This window comes from Bicyclus anynana, chromosome 21 (assembly GCF_947172395.1).
Source record: "Bicyclus anynana chromosome 21, ilBicAnyn1.1, whole genome shotgun sequence".
In the NCBI taxonomy this organism is placed as follows: domain Eukaryota; kingdom Metazoa; phylum Arthropoda; class Insecta; order Lepidoptera; family Nymphalidae; genus Bicyclus; species Bicyclus anynana.
This window is the reverse complement of record NC_069103.1, coordinates 7,999,152-8,026,096: the sequence shown is the minus strand read 5'-3', so window position 1 is coordinate 8,026,096 and position 26,945 is coordinate 7,999,152. Positions and strand designations below refer to the sequence as shown.

The 26,945-nt window shown below is 35.8% G+C and overlaps 1 protein-coding gene across 4 annotated transcripts; it reads left to right on the top strand.

Moving 5' to 3' along the window:
• The first annotated feature begins 1,068 nt into the window (after positions 1-1,068).
• Positions 1,069-26,903, top strand: LOC112058361 (putative epidermal cell surface receptor). Of its 4 annotated transcripts, none has more exons than XM_052888138.1 (18): positions 1,069-1,219; positions 13,427-13,911; positions 14,733-14,919; positions 15,578-15,707; positions 16,253-16,400; positions 16,731-17,112; positions 17,442-17,658; positions 17,767-17,975; positions 18,199-19,341; positions 19,646-19,976; positions 20,065-20,263; positions 20,580-20,716; positions 21,293-21,483; positions 22,074-22,293; positions 23,304-23,407; positions 24,149-24,316; positions 24,758-24,829; positions 25,037-26,903. In XM_052888138.1, the coding sequence occupies exons 1-18, from the start codon at positions 1,111-1,113 to the stop codon at positions 25,042-25,044; spliced, it is 4,440 nt and encodes a 1,479-aa protein (XP_052744098.1). In that variant the 5' UTR covers positions 1,069-1,110; the 3' UTR covers positions 25,045-26,903. The 4 variants fall into 4 exon arrangements, with proteins under 4 accessions (XP_052744098.1, XP_052744096.1, XP_052744099.1 ...); XM_052888136.1 differs by having other exon boundaries at positions 24,746-24,829; XM_052888137.1 differs by lacking the exon at positions 1,069-1,219 and adding an exon at positions 1,501-1,651 and having other exon boundaries at positions 24,746-24,829.
• The last annotated feature ends 42 nt before the right edge of the window (positions 26,904-26,945 follow it).

Sequence of the window (26,945 nt, the reverse complement as noted above, 5' to 3'; positions counted from 1 at the left end):
ATTAACCTCTGAACCTAATCAAATGAATAAATGTGTAGAAGCAATTTAATATATTTATTTCTCTTCTTGGTTTATCAGGGTTTATCAGTAAAATAACTATAAGCAGACGCGTTCTATGATAAGTTCGCTTTTCGAGTGTATTCCCCTGCGAGAACATCCCTGATGTGTATGAGGTAAAAAGGCCTCAAAACTGAACCCTGTGGAACGCCAGCCTTTATTTCATATAATTTAGATGTTGCATCTTTTTCCTTTACCTGTAACAATCGCTCTTTTAGGTATGATTTCAGTAACAGGTAATAAATATGTGTGATATGTATTTATCTTTATTTTATATAGGAGGCATCTATCCGTCATGCCAAGTTCGATCAAAGGCTTATTGGATATCTATGATGTCAGCGAAAGACTGATGAGCAATATTATTTATTTTTCTAATGATTCTTTTACTTTATGAAAAACCTATGTACCCTATATACCTGTTCAATTCAATATTGATGAAGATTTAAGATAGATGGAGAGGTCAGTTTTCCAATTATTATTTTTAAGTCGAAAAAAAGTTCACACGGCAATAGTAAGTTAAAGTTCGGGGAGCCGAATGGATCTTCACTTTATAAGATAGCCGTGTAGCCGTTGGTAGTTCTCTAACAGTAGGTTTTGGTTTCAGATGGAGCGCGAGCGGTGATGTCGCGGGCCGCATGCGCAGCGGCGCTGTGGTGCGCGCTGGCCGTCGCCGCAGCCGCCTTCACCGTCGACTGCAACCACGAGTACACCGACTGCGACACTGAACTGAGTGAGTTTGTTATATATTATTGAGCGCGAGCGGTGATGTCGCGGGCCGCATGCGCAGCGGCGCTGTGGTGCGCGCTGGCCGTCGCCGCAGCCGCCTTCACCGTCGACTGCAACCACGAGTACACCGACTGCGACACTGAACTGAGTGAGTTTGTTATATATTATTGAGCGCGAGCGGTGATGTCGCGGGCCGCATGCGCAGCGGCGCTGTGGTGCGCGCTGGCCGTCGCCGCAGCCGCCTTCACCGTCGACTGCAACCACGAGTACACCGACTGCGACACTGAACTGAGTGAGTTTGTTATATATTATTGAGCGCGAGCGGTGATGTCGCGGGCCGCATGCGCAGCGGCGCTGTGGTGCGCGCTGGCCGTCGCCGCAGCCGCCTTCACCGTCGACTGCAACCACGAGTACACCGACTGCGACACTGAACTGAGTGAGTTTGTTATATATTATTGAGCGCGAGCGGTGATGTCGCGGGCCGCATGCGCAGCGGCGCTGTGGTGCGCGCTGGCCGTCGCCGCAGCCGCCTTCACCGTCGACTGCAACCACGAGTACACCGACTGCGACACGGAACTGAGTGAGTTTGTTATATATTATTGAGCGCGAGCGGTGATGTCGCGGGCCGCATGCGCAGCGGCGCTGTGGTGCGCGCTGGCCGTCGCCGCAGCCGCCTTCACCGTCGACTGCAACCACGAGTACACCGACTGCGACACGGAACTGAGTGAGTTTGTTATATATTATTGAGCGCGAGCGGTGATGTCGCGGGCCGCATGCGCAGCGGCGCTGTGGTGCGCGCTGGCCGTCGCCGCAGCCGCCTTCACCGTCGACTGCAACCACGAGTACACCGACTGCGACACGGAACTGAGTGAGTTTGTTATATATTATTGAGCGCGAGCGGTGAGTGAGTTTGTTATACAACTACGTACATCAATATAATATTATTATTAAATGTAACTTGTAATTGGCTATGTATCAATAACAATAATAACTAAAATGAAAGAAAAATATATTGAAATTATTTAATTCGACAATCAGTCTCCAGTTAATTAGTTTAAAACTGACGTGTTTTTTTAAATGGCGCGTTATTAGTCGTAATCTTTGGGCAATGTTTGAGCAAAGTTTCGCTCTGTGGTTGGGCCGTGGTTAATATGCGCTTGGAACGAGTTTTTTTATCTAATAAAAATTTATATGGATGAGCCGTAAAGACGTACGGTTTATTATCACAAATGGAAGTTTTATGTCAATTAATGTTATTTTTAAACAGCGATGTTATTGTTTAACATCTTGTGTGACGAGGAAGTTAGCATGTGAAATCAGGCACGGTATAATATCAATAAACTTGGATAATAATTTAAACTTAAACAATACCTGTTAAAAGAAAGCTGAATAGAAATATGTTACTATGTAAAAAATACTATACCTGAAAACATTACGAAAATAAAATAAATAATTTAGGGAAAAATTCCAGCCTTTTTATTTTCAGGTAGATAGAAAAAGGCTAGAAAAACAACAATTTAACTAGGCAGTACATAACAACTCGTAGCTACTACCTACTCAATATTAAAGTTATTATTATTTATATGGTTTTCATCTCACACTTGATAATAATTATATTATGAGTCAAGAAACTCAGATGTAGGATTTTATTGATGAATTTTATTATTCAAGAATGTACCTAATGACTTATGACGTAATTTTGACTTCCTACTGTTTCTGTGTTTCGTTATAATTTATAGAAGGTAAGTAATTAGCTGTGTAGGTGTAACCATAAAAGGAAAAGGCATAAATTCATTATTTTAACTTATAAGTCAAATAGTAAATCATTTAAACGAATTGTTACTGTTATTGAGATGCTTAAAGTTTAATGGGAGACGGTAGGTGTTGAATTTTCCAATTTTCTCTAATTTTTCTCAATTTTTTTGTTGCGTGAGAAGCTTTTCGGCTTCAAAGTAGTAGAAAACGTTAAGAACAGTGAATTATTAATAATATTAGTAGCGTAGAATAATTTTAAAACTTAAAATTAAAAGTAAGAGGGATCTAACGTTATTTATTCTTTTAAGAACTGACATACATCATAAACAATGGCGTGCACAGTATGTTTAACAAGGGTAGCCACTAACGTGAATATACTACAATATGGAAAATTCCTTTTTCAATAGAGGTTCTTATTGAATCCTGAGGGTAGGCAGCGCATTTTTGCATGTATGAGGTGCACGAGACTGATCATTGATATCTACTTATGTATTAATTAGGCCTTACAAATCTTAGTAACTTCAAGTATAAGCTAAGTATACCTACTGGTAATATAGCTAAAAAGTACAGTACATATAACTTCGCTATTGTTAAGAACACAGCTTTTTTTGTTTATTTAAAACCGCGTTTGAAATGTGACGAAACCGCCGCCGCGGTGTAGAATCGTGAGTTCACCGCTGTTTTTTTTTTTCAAAGGAAGATCAACACATTCCGATGGGCTTTGTTCTTTTTTTAAATGTTTTCTTCACGGTTTTTGTAGGAAGTGAGGCGGTTACCGGCCATTAAGCAATCTATCACAAACGGGTCTAAGACTTAGATATACAAGTTCCTACCTACACTATAATTACGCGCAATTTTAAAACCGATGGGTGGTTATAGATACCTACTTATCTAATGTGGAATCTTTATCTGTTAGTTATCTATTAGCTCCGTGATTATTTAAGTTATTCGGACGGAGATCACGAAGCGTTAATTTCACTTCTGCTCTCGCTCTAAAGTACTATAGTGCTCAACCTTTTTCACCAAAGGGCCACTAAGACATGTTAGCCATGGTGATTTTTTTTTTTATTGTATACAAGTTAGCCCTTGACTACAATCTCACCTGATGGTAAGTGATAATGCAGTCTAAGATGGAAGCGGGCTAACTTGTTAGGAGGAGGATGAAAATCCACACCCCTTTCGTTTTCTACACGGCATTGTACCGGAACGCTAAATCGCTTGGCGGTACGTTTTTGCCGGTAGGGTGGTAACTAGCTACGGCCGAAGCCTCCCACCAGCCTGACCTGGACAAATTAAGAAAATCTCAATCTGCCCAGCCGGAAATCGAACCCAGGATCTCAGTTTTGTAAATCCACCGCGCATACCACTGCGCCGCGGAGGCTGTCAAAAGTGTGTCTATTTGTGTGTCTTCTTAATTCTCTACGTGTGTAGTCTGCCAAAGCGTGGTGGACTATTAGCCAAACCCCTCTCTTTCTGAGACTCGAGCTCGGCAGTGAGCCATATATGTGTTGATAATGATGAATAACAATTTAAAGAAAAACAAAACTAAGTAAAAACATGATAAATAACAATCCGTACGGATTTGTCAGATTTTCTTCATGTATTTCATACTCTAAGATAAAAACACACACTGAAGTTTGAACAATTGCACATTGAATATCATTATCATCATGTTACAAGGGCCAGGCTTCTATTATTATGGGAAAGGTGAAGCTTACAGACCTTTAGACCGACTGATCCATTGCATCAGCGGCGGATTTTACATGAGCTAATAAATAAATTAAATGAAATTTAGAAACCTAACATCCTGTAGCGTAGTGGAAAAAATAAACCAATGCTACAAGAAGAAAGACGCAATCTCTTTCAAAGCAAATTGCTGCTTTGTGAAACGCCGGTAACAGTTTGCTCTTCCGCGTTTCTTTACGTTTTGTGCACCCATTACTGTACAAACTACCATTCTGTCCGTCATTCAACCTTTTTTTTAACCGACTTCAAAAAGGAGGAGGTTCTCAATTCGGTCGGTATTTTTTTTTTTTTTTTTTTATGTATGTACACCGATTACTCAAAGACGCCTAGACCGATTTCAAAAATTCTTTTTTTGTTTAAAACGGTATAGTCCCCATTTGGTCCCATTGCCATCATGACAAGATCTGATGATGGAATCCTGGAGAAATTGAGGGGAACTTTCGAAAATTATATGGGTGTCTAGTGTGTTCGTAAACTTTTCCATTTAGTACCTTTAAGAAATACAAAATTATGAAGGTTTAAAATCGATCTGATGATGGAGTCATAAAACAGACGAGGGAACTCCTTGGCGATTTACAGCAGTTACCTTGTGTTTGGGCTTGATTAATTTGTATTAATGAGAACTTTCCACATAGATAGGTTGTGACTGTCATTTAGGGGTTTGGTGATGAAGACCAAGTACAATTAAGGGAACTCCTTAACAGTTTACAGTAACTACCTTGTGTTTGGCCTTGATTAATTCGTATTGCTGAGAACTTTCTACCTAGATGAGTTGTGTCTGTTATTAGGGGTCTGATGAGGAAGACCAAGGTCAATGAAGGGAACCCCTTGACGGTTTACGGTAGCTACCTTGTGCTTGGGCTTGATTAATTTGTATTGCTGAGAATTTTGTACCAAGATGGGTTGTGACTGGCATTAGGGGTCTGATGTATTCGTTTTATATGAAATTTTACACTAAAAATTGAAAAATAATAAAAATTTTAATAAAAAAAATACAACCGACTTCAAAACCTAAAAACGTACCCACTAAACTAAAAAGCGAAAAATAACATCATAATATGTTCTACCTGCTGATCAGTATGAAGTCGATGCTTAGCCGGTGTTGTCTTAATTTAAGCCATTTCGGACAAGACCACATGAAACAACAGTGTCTGCAAAATCTAAATCTATAAGATATGCTCACATGGCTTGAATTAATACATCACCGGCTTAGCACCGCCTTCATACTGATCAGGAGGTAGAACATATTATGATGTTATTTTTCGCTTTTTAGTTTAGTGGGTACGTTTTTAGGTTTTGAAGTCGGTTGTATTTTTTTTATTATGTTATTAGACGGTTTGTTCAGGAGAAAATCACACTATACTACAGCTTTTCTTGATGAGTACTGTTTACCAACAAAGAAGTTAGAAATGAAGGTAGAAATCGTATGTCATTTCATAACTTATTTATTTTAAATTAAGTATGGTTTGTTTATTAAATATTATATATAATATATTAACCATATTTAATTGTTCTAAGCTTATTAATCAAATTTATTTTCATTAATTTAAGAACAAGTTAGTTATAATTATTATTAGGTGTGAAATGACTAGTGATTTATACCCTCATTTTAATTTGTTTGTTGGTAAACAGTACTCATAGCTATTTTCTTTCAAAGCCTTTTTTCCACGTTTATCGGCATCACACTTGTCGTCGCGTGTGACTTGTTGCGATTATGTCAAACTCTACGCAACTGTTGATTTTACTCTCGTCGGCCAACTTTTCGCCTATAACCACAGATTAAAGAATAATACGCAGATAGAGCGTACAGAACACGGCAGGAATGCAGCCATTCCAAATTCAAAAACGAATACATTCTCGAGCCAGTACGACACGTACGCAAGTAGTTTTCAATATTATTCAAGAAAAATGGCGTCTTTAAATATTTTAAAAACTGTTTAAACTAATAAAATAAGATGGAGTATTTTTTTTGATTATTAGTCTATTATGATTTCACCGGCCTCACCGCACTGCTTGTATAGATCGTCGTCATCAACCCATATTCGGCTCACTGCTGAGCACGAATCTCCTCTCAGAATGAGAGGGGTTAGGTCAATAGTCCACCACGCTGGCCCAATGTGGATTGGCAGACTTCACACACGTAGAGCATTAAGAAAATTCTCAGGTATGCAGGTTTCCTCACAATGTGTTTTTCCTTCACCGTTTGAGACGCGTGATATTTAATTTCTTAAAATCCACACAACTGAAAAGTTGGAGGTGCATGCCCCGGACCGGATTCGAACCCACGCCCTCCGGAATCAGAGGCAGAGGTCATATCCACTGGGCTATCACGGCTCGGCTTACGGTTTTACGATTAACTACGGAGAAAGATGAATATGGATTCAGTTTATAAAGTATGGCTAAAAATCTAAATGCATGACACCCAAGTCATTGCTACTTCTATGTAATTGGCCAATGCAATGTTGTCTGCAATAAATCACATATAAATGTGACGCAATTTTGAGATTTACATTGAAGTCCCTTGCTGATTGACCTAAGATATAGGTAATATTTTGAAATCAATATTTATTAGTATTAAGTTAAGGTTCATAATACCTTGTACCTTAACGACACTTATCTACCATAGCGTGATACCATCACCATACATCAACGTCTAAAGCGCCATTGTTTAGTGACCTTGTTCCATTTAAAAGCTTTGAAGTGATCCACTGAATGTATTTAACATGGGAAAAGTGAAGGTATTTGGTAGTCACCAAAAAAATAAGCATGAAACTTAGTCATATACCATACTAGCGGAAGACCGCGACTACGTCCGCGTGAAATTTAGTTTTTCACAATCCCCCGGGAACCATGGATTTTTCAGAGTTAAAATTAGCCTATGTGTTAATTCAGACTATAATATATTTCCATTCCAAATTTCAGCCAAATCGGTTAAGTAGTTGCAGCGTTAAAGAGTAACAAACATCCAAACACATATCCAAACATCCATACAAACTTTCGCGTTTATAATATTAGTAGGAATTAGTTGGATATTTGCACACATTATGAGAAAAATAATATACATACTTGTCGTGCCCTCGATAGACGTTTTATATATTTCTGTTCATGCTATACCTACTTTTAAAATAAAGAAAAAAATGAGAGAATAGAGCCCGCCCTGTTAGAAAGAGTTTAGTAGTTCTGTATTTCGCGTTCTTTCAACTGTTACTCTGTAAGTACCATAGCACCGCGTAGAGTTATTACTTAATAACTATCTTGGTGTACCATTAAAATAATCAGCCACGTTTTCATCGTTTTTTTCATCGAAAAACTGTTATTTACGTAATTTCGTTGAAATAATCATGTTAAATGAGAATAGAACCAAAAAAATACTGTCATGTTAAATGGCGTAGTCAAGGTAATTTTAGTTGAAATAATGATAGACGATCGCAAAAAGGAAAATACGATGAAAAACGATGTAATGACTCGTTTGATATATTTAAATGGTATCCCAAGATACATACTCGTAGTAGGCCCGATGATCGCATGTTATCAACCCGGTTGCTTGTACTATTACGTATACTGTGGCAATGGTATATAGTTACTAAACATTGGGTAGAACACAGAATTCAGAATGTCTGGACTCTTGTGTGCGTGGGCCCTTCATCATAATTATCAACCCATATTCGGCTCACTGAGCTCGAGTATCCTCTCAGAATGAGAGGGGTTACGCCGATAGTCCACGTTGGCTCAATGCAGATTGGCAGACACGCAGAGAATTAAGAAAATTATCTGGTATGCAGGTTTCCTCACGATGTTTTCCTTCACCGTTTGAGACACGTGATATTTAATTTCTTAAAATGTAAACAACTGCAAAGTTGGAGGTCCCGGACCGGATTTGAACCCACACCCTCCCGAATCGGAGGCACAGGTCATATCCACTGGGCTGTTACGGTTATTACCCGGGCCCTTAACGTACGTAAAAAATACAGGTAAGCAAAAAGTACAGTTTTAATGCTACACAGTTTGTTTTAACCCGGTCGCGGATGTTCTCCCACGGATGTCCACCTGTTATTTGAACTTGAGATGTGAACGGATTTCCTTAAGAGTTTACGATGAGCGGTGCACGAAGCCGACGATGCTCTATCACGCATAAACACAAGTAGGGTAACCAAGCGAATGTAGAATTTAAGCTATCCTGAATTTAATCGATAAAAAAAATATGAAACATGCTTAAACTCACGTGATTTGTTGGCTCATGCCGCGTTTCATGAACATGCTGAGAACACATACATTCAAAATATTCGGCGATTTGTGGCATTCAACAATTTTTATGTATATAATATGACAAAACAAAAGATAAATTAAATTTCTGTGACGTCATTTGCATTCCGACAATGAAAATGACGTCACAGTGAGTTTATTCTGTGTTTTTAACTTTATTTCAAGTGAAAAACAAATTACATATAAAAAATACAACGAGGCTCTTTGAAAATTAATAAAATACGTAAAATATATAGATATATATCTTGTGCCATTTTTAAAATCTTCATCATTGTAAATCATCAATTCAATTTCTTGTATGATTTTGTTTTTGTCACAGAATACATATGCACAAGTAAATGTAGTAAATGCTTTGTTAAATTTTCCATGCAAGTCCTCTTAAATATCGTCACACGATCTGACTTACCAATTACAATACACATGTGCCAGTTTTCTTGGCCAAGAGATATTTATTATAAATTAATATTTTTAATCCACTTCAATAAGCATGGTATGAAATATGTACTCATATGTAGGTATATTTGCAATTTTCCCAAAAAATATAAATTAAATAATATTTATTATTTAATTGTGTAGTTTTTAGTATAATAATGCAATCTGTTATTTTATTATACACATAATTATGTGACCTTTCATTTACAATATTAAAAAATTAAAATTTGTAAACAACATTAGGAGTGATTTTTTAGATTAATCTTGCGCCATTTTAATTAAAATGACCTAAAATCGCCTTTAGAAGGACCTAAAATCAGGACATTCCCCTGTAATGACGACTGTTGGTAACCATTACACTTATACAAGGAGCCGGATACAATCGTGTTAAGTCCACGCGATGCGTTTACGCAATGTATGGATATAACGCGATGTTAGTCATTAGCACAATATGTCATCGGTATTTTGAGGGTTTCACTTTTTACAATATTTGACTTACCCTGTTTGTATGTAGAGGCCAAATCTTTGTAACTAATTTAGATTTCTTCAACAGTTTGAATGAATTAATGATTTATTCATAAATTACAATTTAAGCTATTAATGAGTGAATTTACAATTGCCGGCTTATGATTTAATTAACATAAATAAATAAAAAAGTACAGTGAAAATAAAAATGTCAATAGAAAATAAAATGAAATTCTACTACAAATTTCAGAGCTGGTTTATGAATAACGTGAAATAATGTGTGTTAAATTTCAAATTTGACCACATATTAGACCTACTACACTAAAATATAAACGTACAAAAATGAGATTACGTAATAAATAGCAGTTATTTTAGAAAATCATTTTTCACAAGCAATTACTAGGTACCTAAGTACGAGAATTCCTTGCGAATTACGAAAAGGATTAGGAGTTACGTTCCTTCCTAAGGTAAGAATCGAAAGTTATATCTATAATTCTCTTAAATAATAACAACACGTAAAGATTCATGTATTTTTTAATTAATTAGCAATACTTATGGAACGTAGCTTATGGAACGAGAGACGTGATAGCCTAGTAGTTAATAGTTATGACCTCTGCCTTCGATCTATGTGTGAAGTCTGCCAATCCGCATTGGGCCAGCCAGCGTGGTGTACTAAGGGCTAAGCCATTCTGAGAGGAGACTCATCCCATACAATGAGCCGAATATGGATTGTTAATGAATGAATAGAACGCAGCAAATATCTCGAGTCGAGTTAAAATAAAACCAAACTGTGATAAAACTCACATTACTTTCCATAAGATTATCTATAGCAGAGTTTCCCAAACTTTTTTGTGTCGTAGACCCCTTGCCATGTTTTTCCGTTTTGGGTAGACCCCCTACTTATTTGATATTGATTTTCTGTATCATACAACTTGCACAATTTTATAAACATTTATAATATTTTTTTTTTAATTCATAGTTACTTTTAAAATAATGTATATATTTTGATATTACAAGATAATATCATGTAAAAAATTGGTACTATCAGTGTATGTGTTATAATCCACTATCGTGGATTGGAGCCAATCATTTTCATTTAATGGACCCCCAAATTTTTTTTCGCTGCCTTAAACCCCTTGCAGTTTGTCATAGACCCCTAGGGATCGATATAGACCACTTTGTGAATCACTGATTTATAGAATGAACGTCCAAACGCCGCCGCATCTGGTACCCAATGTCGGTCAATACCACATTGTGAATGGGCTGATCCTACAACGTAAACAAATTAACCGGTTGGTGCAGTTCGAGCTTTTAGCGTCCTTTAGATGACCCAGTTATAATAGCCGTGAAGATTAAGGTCGTTGTTACGATATTAAGCTCTGATACATACAATGTCTGTGAACTTAAAATAGATAGGTAGAATTCACAGGCTTTAAACAATGAAAAGTGATATTTGTTGAACATTTATGTTGGACTACTAATTAAAACCGTGATAGCCCCGTGCATATGACCTCTGCCTCCGATTTCGGAGGGTGTGGGTTCGAATGCGGTCCGGGGCATGCACCTCCAACTTTTCAGATGTGTGCATTTTAAGAAATTAAATATCACATGTCTCAAACGGTGAAGGAAAAACATCGTGAGGAAACCTGCATACCAGAGCATTTTCATAATTCTCTGCGTGTGTGAAGTCTGCCAATCCGCATTGGGCCAGAGTGGACTATTGGTCTAACCCCTCTCATTCTGAGAGGAGACTCGAGCTCAGCAGTGAGCCGAATATGGGTTGATAATGATGATGAATGATGACTAATTAAAAACTTTAGTTAAACGCATTTAATACTATTAAATAATATTAAAGATTATGATTTCTACCCCGTAGAGAAGATGTCTCTTACTCTGTGTCATCTTTTCTTCACGGGTTGATGAACACTTAATTTTTATACAAATTATTAAAACAGCTAACTAAAATTATAATTATTTCCCAGTTACCAGTGGATAAGATAGCACTTTCTTAGTGTGATTTATATATGGTAGGTGAATATTCTTTCTAGACTTTGTGATTTGTGTGCCTGATCATTGCCTATCACTCTCGTAGAGTTATAAACCAGATGATGAGCCAGAAAGTATAAAAAAGATATTAAATACTGAATGTTGGTTTTAGAAAACAATACCGATTTTTTTGAATATGACAAGATATCTGTAGAAACCGTAAGGAGTGTGGATCTTCATCCTCCTTCTAATTGTAGTCAAGGGATTGTTGATTGTAGTCAAGGGCTAACTAGTAAAGAATAATAAAAAAAATATATCCCAGGCGCAAAATAAGGAATCTCAAACATGTTGCATTTGACTCATAAGGAATGTCTTTTCCGTAGAAAGTAGAAGTAAGAGTGCACCGGATATGTAAATTATTTATAACAGGTTTATGTTAAATACCTATAGCTATTGATGGGCACGTATTAGCATAACTTATGAGCACGTATCTGCATTAAACATTTTAAGAAAAGTTGTACCTTGCAGCATGTTAATTGTTTTGTTATTTATTTTATTTTATTTAAATATAAATATACATTTTTTTAACGTAACATGCAACTTAACGATGTGTGATTAAATTTGCCTTTTGATACACTACGAGTTAGTTTTGGAAGTATGGCCTTTTTTGGATATTTGTATTGAAAAAGTTTTCCACTAGTAATTTTGCATTTCGATATGTATTTCCTAAATAGCTTTAGCAGTCCCTTCCATCATTTACAATTTAACAAACATCGTCATTGTTTATAACCGATTTCAAAAAAAGAAGAGGTTCTCAATTTGAGTCTATGTTTTTTTTTTTCATTCAACAAGTGGACGCCCTTGACTTCGTCTGCGTGATATTCAGTTTTTCACATATATTTCCGCGGGAACCATAGATTTTTCTGGGATAAAAGGTAGCTTTTATGTTCTTCAATAACTTTCTGTATCATCCAGTAAAAGTCTTGATGAAATCGATTCACCCGTTCCAGAGATTAGCCAGGACAATCAGACAGACAAAATTTATAAAAATGTTTGTGTTTTAGTATCGCGTAAATACTATAGGAACTTGAGAAAACACCGTTATTTTGAAACAACACTTCAATTATATTATAAGTACTGATTTTTTAACATTATTTTTTAATAATTTGCTAAATTTTTTCATATTTTAAAATTATGTATTAGAAATTAAATTCAAAATAAAGGATCCATTAAATAGTACGTAATGAGAGGAGGAATGATAAATATCTCAATATTTATTTCTGAGTTATTTTAACTTACCAAACAACCAAGAAAAGTCAGCAAAAACAGTGGTATCCATCATTATATCATTACCATCCTCAATTTGATGTAATGGTGTTTGTCTTATAGCTTATCGTAATTTGTAGTAGACAATGTCGATCGGATTTTAATGTCTTAAATCGATTACAATAACGGAACTAGAGCTATTGACCAAGTTCCCATTACTGTTTAGTTGGCTTGTAACAGTCAATTGCTTACGCTTAATAGCTAATAGATTCGTGTCAATTGTTTGCTATTAATCTCACGGTTTTCTCAATTATGTTAACTTAATCATCCTGAGATGATGATGATGATGAAGACACCTAGTGGACGCCCGCAACTGCGTCGCCAAGAAAATCGATGTAAACTTTCCAACAGAAGTTACAGAAGTTAGAATAGGTGTAGTATGTAAGCTATCTTTAAAAGATATACCTACATAATTATGTATTCGCGCATTTTACGGTAGATCTATAAAAGAGGAATATGTTTTACACTGTTTTGTTATATCTTAAAGGAAGCGTTTTCAATGAAAACTCCTTAGCTTGACTTCTTCCAATACTTCTAACAAATATCGATATCATTCAACTGAGTACACAAAATTACAAATTATATACTAAAATGGACGGTTACACTAACTAGACATTTACTATGCTCTTGATGTCACATATTAAAGTATGATAATTGATTTCCATTGCAGGTAAACTTACTGAGGATGAGGATGCAGCATCAACATTATCACATAGAATTTCATCAGTGATAGAAGCAGCAACTCCTGAAAATACAACTTCTACAACTACAACGACCCTAGGAACTACAACAAGGGAGCAAATAACAACAGAAAATATAACAGAAACGCCTACATTCTCTAAATCTAATGATGCCACAGAATCTAAAGTAGGACCGAAACCCAGGCTATTAAATGTAAATGTCGACGACTTACAAAACTTCGCTATTGCGATACATAATCAAACCAAAGGACGAAAAGCTTTAGAGGATCTTAGTGATGTAAATATGGATAATGATGATGAGGATGAGCCTCCGATGTTGACAGGAAACGATTCAAAAACTAAACACATAACGGATAAATTTTATAATAATCTGCAAGCGCCGTTCAATCCAATGATAGCTGTTGACAAATCTGAAGAAATAGAAACGTGTAAAGAGAATGAAATTACTTATAAGGTTAGTAATGTTTGTAGTTATTAAAATAACTAGCGTATTAATTTATTTTTCTTAGAGTGACCTTATGCTGTGAGCTTCAATGAGGTGCCCATATGGAGACACATATAGCTCGTTCGCTTTTGTGTTCCGAAAAAACAGAGCTAAAACTACTGATATTAAAACTGCTGATATATTTTTCCTACTTCCGAAGTGTGGTGTCTTACGTAATTTAGCTGCAGGGCAAGCCCGTAATGCAATGCTCATACTTTAGGGAAGAGCAATTCTATCAATACATGATACTTATATCACGCGAGGCCCTTTGCGAAGATTTTAAAACAACATGTATGATGATTTTAGGTAGGATCTACCTTCCGAACCGGTCTTTACAAACAGTCAAACTTATTTGAAATTAAGTTATATGGAATTATAGTTCGTGAAGTGTGGTTATATAATAATGAATAGTAATTAGTAACATACATAGATATCATAGATAAAAGATAACATACTTGTAGTTACTTGTGTCTCTATATATAAAAGCGAAAGTTTACTCATCACGAAATATCGAAAACTGCTTGGCGTACAAAGATAAAATTTGACAGTGAGGTAGTTTATAGTTAGAAAACGTCCGCTAAGAACGATTATGCGACAGAGACGGTTTAAGGACGTCTTAGTGCGGACGAAGACTCGGGCGTCCTCTAGTAATTCCGTTTCCGTCCGTTTCACTCTTGAAAGTTTGCCGCGATTCACGATAATAGTACGTATTACGAACGTCATACAGGTGACTGTCACCGTACCCATGCTATCTGAAAAACACTTTAAATAAAGTGAATTGAACATTACAGGTAGGTGAACGTATAGATAGAGGCTGTGAGGAGACATGCGAATGTTCACCTGGAGGTGTGTTTGAATGCTCGCCGAGATGCAAGCAGCCATTCATACGTCGCGGCAGGCGGCTCAACGATCCACTGTGTTTTGAATCACCCGTCGACGAATGCTGTTCTATTATTGCTTGTGCTACAGGAAATGGAGGTAATTCAACTTTTCTTTGTATGTCTTTTTTGTGCACTTTATGCTTATCTAAAGTGTCTCCTTGATCCAGCTGTTAGACTATATGGTTGCAGATCACAAGTTCCTGCACGGCTATTCTCTAACAATATTTTGTATAACTCGCAGATGCGAGTTTCAAATTCACCGCTATATTTCTCGCTCTATAGTATCATGATAAACAGAGAGATATAGAGGTGAATTCAAAACTCGCACTTGCAAGTTTTGAATAGCCTAGCTGGGTTAAAATCTCTGGTCTGGCTATGAGATACTGAGTTAAAGTAAAGTAGTTCTAAAAAATGTTCAGTTAAAATTCGTCCCGGTAACATCTGATAGTGATCGTTAATGACTTCAACATTTTAGTTTTCAGTTATGTGTATTTTAAGAAATTAAATATCACGTGTCTCAAACGGTGAAGGAAAAACATCATGAGGAAACTTGCATTGCAAAGGATTTTCTTAATTCTATGCGTGTGTGAAGTCTGCCAATCTTCATTGGGCCAGCGTGGTGGACTATTTGGCCTGACCCCTCTCATCCTAAGAGGAGACTTGGAGCTCAGCAGTGAGCCAAATATGGGTTGATAATGATGATTGTTGATATATTCCTACCATCATGATTAACTATGTAAACATTCATATTTTAGAAATGAAACCGGCAGCCTTGGAGGTTTGCCGTTACGGCAATAACTCTTACCCAGTTGGGGGAAAGTGGAATATCGGATGTGATCAGACGTGCACTTGCGAAGAACATTCCGTCGTCACTTGCAAACCGAGGTGAGTCACCATTTTGTTGCAATGCAAAATTGTACCGAAGTAAAAAAGTCTAGCATCAATTCTTTGAAGGCTATTATAAATGAAACTGTCCTTTTCCTATTCATTCATTTATAGTATTGTTGTCATCCAACGTTGTAGTATTTTTGGTATTCCATTGAGTAAACCAAATAATAAATGAATGCCAAATTGAGGAAGTACGCTTATTGAGCCAAATATTTCAAAATCTGCTTATGAGCAAGTTTTTATACGGGTATACTCTTATAATGAACCTTTCGTTTCTTTATATTGACGTCGCACATCAAATTCTCAATGTGAGCAATACATCTTGTTAAAGTTTAAATCAAAAGTGACGCCGTACGTAACTGTTGTACCAAGCTTTTTATTGATGAACAGGTTTTGAATCTTAAATGGCTTTTGTAGATTGGCAAGTTAATTTAATGTAGCCCCGGCATTTTGTCAGGTTTGAACGGGATTTTTATATTCTCATAACTAACAGTACTGCGTAATGGTTACTGCGAGCTACAATCTCGATTTGTTTTTTTTAGATGTAAACGTCTTCCACCATCAGATAAATGTATCAACGTGCAGGACCCACACGACGAGTGTTGTGAAGTACAAATTTGCGACGTTTCTCAAGATGTCCATGAAGAGCCTATTGATAATAGCACCAGTACTACGTCAACTACAACACCAGTGAGCTCCTTTACCTTAATTTTCATTTAAAACACACATAACTAACAGTTTTTTTTTATTTATTTCTTTAGTAGTACCATCACTAGTGACACATAAAAGTAAAACGAAAAACGGTTGACAAGGAAATACTTATTTCTATAAGAGATTTCTGTCAATGACCCTTGGCAGTAGGAGAAGTTGTAAGAAGGAAATATGAATAGATACAACAAGAAAAGTGGGAAATAATATACTTAGTGCTTAAAAAGAATTTTACAATAACAAATAAATAAAATACAATAACAAATAAGTTTAACGAGTAATAAAAAATTAATAACTGTGATTTTTTTGTAGATACCAAAAGAACTGCAAGAACTAATAAATCCTCAAACCACATATCGACCATTAGTATTAATAGAACCTATAGGTTCAGTTAAAGTATTGCAAAACAATAGTGTTCAGATCAATCTAATGCACTTGAATAAAAGCGACGACCCCATACATTTACTATTGAGTAGCGATGGAGGAAAATCTTACAATGACGTAGAATTGAAATATTCGAATTTAATTCTTAATCTTGAAGGAGGCAAAGATTATGTAGTCAAAACTAAAGAAACTGGAACCAAATTTAATTTTACTATAACAGCATCTGACGTTGGTAATGAAGTCCCAGTGGAGGAAACTTTTAATATGACGAAAGACGGTTGTTACCATGACGGAGAATTTTATGGAGTTGGTAAGTTACATCTTGAAAATATAGATTTTTAGGAGTGATTACGAATCAAGTCATATTAATACATAAAAACCAAAAATTGTTGTGAAGTTTGTGAAATAAATAAGGTTCGCAAAGATGTCCCTGTATCTCCGACAGGAATCATCGCATATACATTGTTACTCCTACAAAATTTCTCTAATATTAGCATAGTTTTACTATAATATATATTTTACTACATATATATATGTAGCATAGTAAAACTATGCTAATAGTTATAATATGATATACCAAACATATACCAAATTGTTCGACAGCTGGAAAGTTTTAAATGAGAAATCTCTGATTTTTAGGCGATGAATTTCAAATTGGTTGCACAGAACTATGTGAATGTACTGGACCTGACACGAGAGAATGTGCTCCTCTTATTTGTCCGTCACATGTTGGCTTAGAACTTGTATCGAAAGGGTGTGTGCGGTGGGCTCCAAATCCACCTCCTCAACCTCCAAATTGTTGTCCGAGGACTGCACGGTGCTTGAGTGATGGAACTTGCCATTATAATGGTGTACCGTAAGTGTATTATTATTAAAAAAACAATAAATATCAAGTACTATTAACAGGTACGTAAGTAAAAGGTATCAGGTAATAAAATTTCTAATAGTTCGTTATTTTTTTTAGAATTCAAAATTGGAGTGAAGTCCCTTTAGAATTAACTGGCTGTGAGCAACATTGCTTTTGTGAGAATGGTGAATTAGATTGCCAAGAGGCGTGTAATCCGTTGCCACCGTTACCACCCCAATCATTAAGATGCCCTCCTCAACATCGACCTGCACCTGTAAATATATCAGACGATGATTGTTGCAAACAGTGGGGTTGTTTACCCAATGGTAAGCAAGTTATTAAAAAAAAAACTACTGTTGAAACACTAAAGTAAATAAGAACATTAATAAGTAGGAACATTTTAATTTAATCTTGTTCCATTTATTAGCACGTCTCATATTACACTGAACATCAAACTTCACTATAAGCTTTTTATTATTCATTATATTTCATACATAGGCTTCAAAAATAATTGCATGTTCGCTAATCATCATACATTATTGCTTACAGCTGGAAACATGAATACATCGACTTTTCAGACCAATCGTATGCCGCATATTAAACAAATGGTAGTCAATTATGTGACGCCAATTACACCTGCATTACCATCATTCATCACGTACTTAAATCCTACACCTGCCATGACCACAGAGACTAATTCCTTTAGAGATTTCAATTCTGTAATGAAAACCCATGAGAATTTGATTTCCAATAACATTTACAATACTTCTGAACATGATCTAAAAAAATCATTTGAACAAGTAACGGGTACAAATATTACAGTATTTACTCCAGGAGATACCGAATCTCTATTTAAGACAATACTTCCTGAACCTCCTATGGTAACGAACAATGTTGATTGGGAAACAAAAGCATCACATTCTCAAGGCCCAGTTTTATCCCATCATTTCGTTAATATTCATAGCAATTTAGCTCCTGATAGGAATCTATATCGTAAAAAACTAATAAATGAACCTGATAGCAAACTTCATGACTTTGCACAAGTATTTAAATACGATATAAATAATAATGCATTGAAATCGATTCCCCCCAATTCCTACAAGCAAATACATGACAGCCCAGCCTTAAAAAAGGTTCCACTTTCTCAATTTAACAATTTGAATTATTTTCTACCTGCTAATGACAAAATGGCACCTATTCAAAAACAAATAGGAGAAATCAAAAGTACTAATGAAATGCCCATGCTAAATTTGCCTTATTCTGATCTTTTACTTCATATGAAGACAAATAATGTCCTCGGAAACGTACGAGATAAAACTCATCCCTTTATAAATGAACATCCAAACCATAATTCCTATGATTTCCATGGAAAACGTGTGACTATAATGCAAAACAAAGACATGATGGCTGGATTAGGAACTAAAATTCAATTAAGCAAGTGGAGACAAGGTCCTGACACACATCTAATAACTAAAAATCTGAATCCGTATGAAACTGTTTTGCATAAAGTTTCATCTAATCTAAAGGAATTGCCTATGTTTACACGTAATACGAAGAATATTTCAAAGATTCATAGTAAAACTTACTCGTCTCTCGATTTTGAACACCTCCTCAACAAAATGGAAATAGAGTCTGAAGTAAATAGAAATACTGGACGGTCGGTGGATAAAATACACAGTACATCCGCGGCAGGTCAGTGACCTAGCCTTCGAATGAATCTTAATTTGTATGGCCTTATATTACCTTTGTATTTCTGACAGCAACGACTTTAATTTTTACGGAAACTGACATTCATGTCCGTAATATTATCAGTAACATACTAACCACAGAATGAATTTGTTCCCTGCTTCTTCCATACCACTAAAATATATTTTTATTAGATTTTAATAACACAAGTGCACTCTTAAGTCGTATTTTTCATTTATAATTTTTATTGTTCTTATATGTCACTTTACACGTTCAAAGCAGCAATATATAATTTTCATGTGAATTACAGGTCAAAGTCAACCAGGACTTCCCGCAAAACCCCCATCACATGGACTGCCACCTCCTTTCCTACCAACAATACCACCTGAGGACCGATACCCAGAAGAAGATATTCCAGATTACACCCAGAATAATATCCATAGACCTGTTAACCCACTGGTACCATCTTTACCTGGACTTCCTCCAGGAATACCAATCCAGGGCTATGGGGATGAGAATAAGAAACTTGCAGTACTGTCTTTGCAAGGAGATTCCCCTACAAGTATAAAGATGTTATTTGGTCTTCCGCCAGTGTTAGTTGGTCTAAGAGGCAGTGTTGACTTGAGATATACCGATTCAGCGTAAGTTAGTTTTTAAAAATCTATTACAGAATATTTGTTTTTCAAATATCCAGTCCAGTGTTAGCAATTAATTTATTTGAATTAACAGAAATGAAGATATATCTCAATGGTATTCGCAAGTATTTGCACCAGCAGATGAAGTGTTGACTACACCCCGCCTTGAGTTCCAACTGACTGGATTAAAACCGTCTACTGTGTACAAGATCAGAGGGAAACTTTATTTGCACAACCTGCCCGTTGAGCCTGAAAGTGAGATTTATACAGTTCGCACTCAAGACTTACCTACAGTAAGTGATTCTAATATTTTTGTATTGGTCGTTCACCTCAACTGTACGTGCCGCTTTGTGGTTTTAAACTTCGGAGTTAAACAAGGATATTAAAAGGTTTCTAAATAAGAAAAGGCAGGAGATTTTTTAAAGCAGCATTGAATTGGAAAGTCTTAAGTCTCTTTATGGTTCTGTCGATCTGTCGTCCCATTGTGAGTGAGGGAATCCTGTGTTTGCACACAAACTTGTGCACTACAATTCCTCATGTGAGTCTATAAGGGACAATTATTATTAGTTGTTCAAATGTAATTTTATTTAAGATGTACATTAATTTCAGGTGCTTCCCCCAGAAGAAAAACGAAGAAAAATTGATGGTAAATTAACCGTTGTAGATGTAAATGACACAACAGCTCACGTAAGTTGGAGACATTTCACTGAAGAAGAACTTCAATTTATTGACGGGATACAAGTCAGGTAAATTATTTATCCAAATACCTACAATCAATCAATTAAAATCATTTATTTCAAATAGGTTTATAACAATCACTTTTGAAAGTCAAGTTTGTCAGTAAGTAGTGACGGTTCAGAAAACAGAATCCACTGAAAAGAACTGCCTCGTTCTGCATTAGTTTGTCCATCTGAAAACATCTGACTTTTTGGCGTTAGCTACCTAATATAATTAATATCAGATCAATTACAACCGGGTTTTTCGTATTCCGTAAAGTATATTGCTATCAAAAATCACAATGTCTACTGGGAAATGTAATACTACTACTAATTTTTTTTTCATCTACCTACTTTAATATATCCTCGAATGGTTGCCAGTAGGCACCGGATGACAATTTTTACGTATAATAACAATTTTGAGCAGTTAGGATACGTGACTTGAGGATTACTAACTATAGCTAAAAATTATATTTACCAATTTATAGTTGGTTAATCATACTGTGCACCAACATACGTTTAACTAAGTGAATTGGGCTAATTGGCAATGATAAGATTGAGCCTTTGAACGTCTCACCTAATTAATTTTTGATTTCTCTTTTACAGATATCGTCCAAAAGGTACTCCAATATTCAGCATGACGGAGCTGCTCCACCACGGTCGTTCAACTGCCGATCTACATGACCTGCATCCTGGTACCACGTACGAAGCCTCGCTGGTATTAATACCACCACCGCGTGCAACCACTGAATTGTATGACTCTGGGAATGTTGAGTTCAGCACTACGCCATATATCGGTGAGAAGTTTCGTATACTTAATCCTGGTTCCGTTTAACTGTCTCATTTGATTCAGTGATTAAAGAAAGAAAGAAAAGTCATTTAGAATACTCATCCCACAAAAGAAAGAGAAAAAGCAAAACAATAATTAAAATAGGTTACAACTAACATGTTGTGATCCTAAAAGATTCTCCACTTTGTTGCATAATGCTGTGTCCGCGAGGACACCGCGCTGATTTTCTTTGGAGCCATTATGGTGATGTTTGTTTATTGTAAGTAGCTTTAGATCATGACGGTTTAAGTACTGAGCTTTTCACTCTACCAAGAAATTCGCAATAGCAGTTCGAAGTCTGGAAGATGGTGTTTCGAGGAGAATGTTAACTACCCGTTCTCAACCTATGTCAATGGAATAAATTAATATTCATAAATATTATTTTTTTATGTTAGATAGGTTTATTAAAACACAGTTTTTGTAGGTTTTAAGATTGAATAACTGACATTAGGCATGGTTTAATTAATTGAAGAAAAAAAAAATTAAAACTTGGTTTCCATTATCTTCTTGTAGGTATATGTACAATCAGCTAAACTCACGCAATCTTCATGTCTACAGATCCATACAATTGGACGGTGACGGTGGAAGTCAAGGCGGTGGGGTCAGAAGCAGTGGAGATGACTTGGCGGGGCATACCCGTGCCGGCCGAGCGCTGGGTGCGCGTGTACCGAGCGGCGCATGCATGTGGGGAGCGAAAGAGAGAGCACGACGCCTTCCGTCTCGCTGCTAGGGACTTGCCTCCTGCGATTACGCTTACTGGACTGGACCCTGACGCAAAGTAATTATGAAATTATTAAATTCAATAGACTTATATCAAATTTAATATAAACAATATTAATTTCGTGTAGTACATGGAATAAGGGTCCCAGGTATATCGATATCAATAAATAAAAGTTAAGGAATTCTTATAAAATTTGATTTAAATATCACGTGTTTTTTCAAATTTTCCAAACGTCAAAAAAGCTGTCGTAGATTTTGTGACGTCACTAACACACTTTATGTACTAAAGGTCGAACTAATTGTTATCTAATATTTTTGTCAAACGCTCCATTTTTATGGGATTTGTTATAGTGACGTCATGAAACAGTTGAAATATAGACTGTCATGGCCGACAGGCGTTTTGGCTCGTATTGTCAAAAAACATAATTAAAAACTAAAATTTCAAACATATTTAAAAACGTCTCAAATTAGAATTAGAAATTTCAGTCTAGTAGAACAATAATGAACTATTTAAGACTATTTAGAAAAAAAAGTGTCAATAGCCTATTTATTTATTGGTCGTTCCCCTTTGGTTTCATATAATGAGGTCTATTAATCTCTGGCTCGGGTTAGTTCTCTTTCTGTGAGTAGTACGCTGTAAATTTCAAATTCACTTTTGAAACGACATAACGTTATAGTTATAAGTAAAATCAAAAACTTGAAATTAATGTCACGAGTGTTCCAAAGCACCTTGGTCTGAGATGAGCCCACAAGAAACTCAGCCAGGGCAGGTAACACGTAATTACTATTTGTGTAAAAATATTACGAACGAAGATTATAAAAATTTCGTAACAAACCCAAACCGGCAATCATATCCAGGTACACATACACCCGATTATAACGCACCATATATCGCAGTTACTCCAAATATTTAACAAAAAAAATCTGCTTTACCCTTTTAATATATACTTTGAAAATGAAAGTGATTCTTATTCAGCCAGTGAATCCATTGAAGATGATTTATCCTTAAGAAAAAGAAGACTTTTACATTGAATAATTGATTCACGTAAATCATTATTTCCATTTAAGATGCCGCGTGTGGTTGGAGCTTTTCCTGACTAATGGCAAAGTGAAGACCAGCAATGTTTTGGATGTTCACACTAAATCGTTAGACTCATCCGAGCCTATTGACAGTAAGTACTGCTTCTTTAAAAATATTTATATTTATAGGTACTCGTAAATAAAAAAGAATTAAATGTATTGCTAAACCTAACTATTTCGGAAAGTCTTTTCATACTTTCATTAAGTATGCCATAAGAAAAGGAAAAGTCAAATTGCAGATGTAATCGAGATTGCTTTTATGAATCTTTGTCATATTGCAGATGTATTAGATATTGCTTTCATGAATGTTTGTCAAATTGCAAACGTAGTAGAGATTGCATCCTTCTTTGATCTTTGTCTAATTGAAAATGTTGTCATGAATCTATGTTATATTGCAGATGTAATAGAAATTGCTTTCATACGAGTATATCTTTAAAATATTGGAGATGATGCATGATTGCTTTCATGAATCTTTGTCATATTGCAGATGTACCTAATAGAGATTGCTTTCATAAATGTTTGTCAAAAAGGCAGACATAATAGAGTTGACATCCATTCTTTGAACTTTGTCAAGTTGAAAATACAATATAGATTGCTTTCACGAATCTTTGTGACTTTGCTCATGTTATAAATTGCATTAATGAATCTTTCATATTGCAGATGTTTTAGATTTTGCTTTCTTGAATGTTTGTCGAAATTCAGACGTAATAGAGACTGCATTCTTTTTATGTATATAGATTCACGAACCTATGTTAAAGAAATTGTTTGTATGAATCTTTGGCAGTTTGAAGATTTAATAGAGATTGCTTTCATGAATCTTTGTCATATTACAGATGTAATAGAGGCATCATCAGTGGCGGGGAGCCGGGGCCCCCCCAGGGGAGACTACTACGGCGCACTGGTAGTGGTGGGGGTGGTGGCTGCACTGGCTGCGCTCACGTCTGTTCTACTATTGCTGGTAGTGGTCCGACGACATCGACCGCGGTCTGTGCCAATCACGTGTGAGTCACTTTGTGGATACGTTAATTTCTCCGTTAGTCAAACATGTATTCGTAAATAACTCATATTAAAACCATTTTATAAAAAACCTAACAACGTAATTTATGAAATAATGACATACATACAAATTTACATTACATTGTTACGTAATTAGCTTTTCTGTTCTGTGACAGTGACGGCCTATTTAGTAGATTTACGCAGCGACGAAAAGTCCATGCAAGCGTTGATTCCCACCGGGTTACCTTTAAAAATCCACGCATTGTTGTACTTTAATTAAATATATGAGAAACCGGAGTTTGTATCACGCTATATGGATTTCCTTTAGGACGGCTTACCTTCATCTAAATTCCATCCTTCGTCACTGATATTTAGATTTATATATTTGTGATAGCTTGTTACGTAGTTACGTTTACTAGATGGCATCGTTTCAGCTGTTCCCTCAGCACCCCGAGAGTCATCTCTGCCGCCCTACGACAACCCCGCGTACAAACTAGAACTACAACAGGAAACTATGGGTAAGACAGCTTCATCACTTCTATAAACTATAGATTGGCAACTTCGTTCGTAACACTCTCGATGTTCCGCGCGGGCCGGGGGGCGTGTAGCGATGAATGAAAAATTACTGATGCACGTCACCTCACGCACGATTTTACACCCGCGCAGTCATTCTCCCTGTTCGCGCAATAATTTCCTAATTGTTTACAATGTAATTTTGTTTGCAGATCTCTGACAATTAAGTTCCCGTGGGCACGCGAACGGGCTCAACGGGACCAACGAACATGTGGGCACTCAGAATGGCCGGCCATACAATGAAATGGGTGTTTAGCATGCGTCATTATATTTAATACCTACAAAGGAATGTTTATAGATTGACTACTAATTGTAACACCAAAAGGGTATCGACATACATTATCAAGGTCAATTCTAAAAATTTGTTGAAAATCGTAAAGACTTGGTCGTATTAGCTTGGTATTACAAATTTATAAACAAGAAAACTTAAGAACCGACACCGTATATTATAAAAATTAGTTGTTTCGGAATTTAAGGCAAATAGAAAAAATCATCACTTAGGTAATTAAACTTACTCGTTTGCGGGGAAGGTGGAACAAATAGGGCCGTAGCAAGCGTATCTGTCAAATCAATGACATTTTGCCTCAGGGTTACAAGAGCCCACATTAGTGTAAGTAAAAAATTGCAAAATAATAACTATAAACTCGGCTATGCGCTGCTTCTGAAAGTGGACCTTGACTCTCATTACGGGGTTTCCCCTAGCACTTTCGCAAATACAAGGCCCCCTGATATAATTTGATACAATGTAACAAGGCTTACTTTGCCAAGCTACGCCTCTTGGAATAAAGCTACTCTTGTGTATCCTAGGACACATTTGACCAGAATGAAACAAAATAATCATTTAGAATGTATAGAAGATAAAGTAAGTAAAACGTGTGCCTTATTGCATAATATTTTTGTATATAATGTTGATATTAAAGATAAGGATAGCGTATACTTTAATATAAGACTTGCACATCCTTGTGCCCGGTATGAATTTTTATGAAATCGATGTTATTCTAGATAACATGAAGGCCGTTGTGCTAAATATCATAATAGAAAATCAATATACACTCGTTTTTCTAAATTCCTATCATATTATCATTCCACTTTTAACGTTAAATAGATGGCTTATAAAACTTAGCAGAAGTGGCAAATTTTAGGCCAATTTTAATTATAGGGCCATCGCACAAAAATGGCTTCAACATAGCGGTCTGCCAGTACAGCATTAGGATGCAGTAAACAAAAAAAAAATGCTACCGAAGGCGGTAGCATTTTTGTTTTTAAATAGGATTCTAATTCATGTCCAGTAATAATTGTAAAAAATACGCCTTTTATATACTTTGTACCATTGTCACAAAACGACATCTTTCTACTATAGGTACGCTGAGATTACATCAAAATTTCCATTTAGTATAAAAAAATACCACTTGAAATTCTGATTAGAAAAAAGAAGAAAAGAACCTTCATATTCGAGATATGTGTTAACCGTAAAATATAAAATCTGATCTGTCTTTAGTAGATATGTTTGTTTAATCACTGTTTTGTACCTGTACTTATATTTAGTATGCTCATCAAACGCGCAAAAGTAAACCTGCTAAAATAGCTTGGCGACCTTTCAAAGCGTTAGCGTTTGTAGAAAGAGAAACGACGTGCCCCGTGGTTAGAGGCCGTAATGACAATTTCGTCGACGACTATACTTCTGGGTATGTGCATATTTACAAGTCGGTGGGTTTAGTTTCTAGAAATAATAACATTACTATGAAATCTTATAATGAATCTGAATTAAATAGGTACACTGTAGTTTACAGGACCTTATAAAGTAAAACGTTTATATGTGGTGATAAAATACAAAAATGGCCTACTATATAATTAATTAATTACTTTAATATTTAATTAATTATAAACAATAAGTTACCTAGCTGGGATACGTAAGTAATGTAAATTATGTCACCCGATAATGCAGTTTACATTGTTAATTAATAAAATATCGAATGAAATTGTTATAATATTTTTAATGAAATAAAGTTTTATTTATAACTTGAGTTTTATTACCGACTTCATTTTTATAAAACTATATTA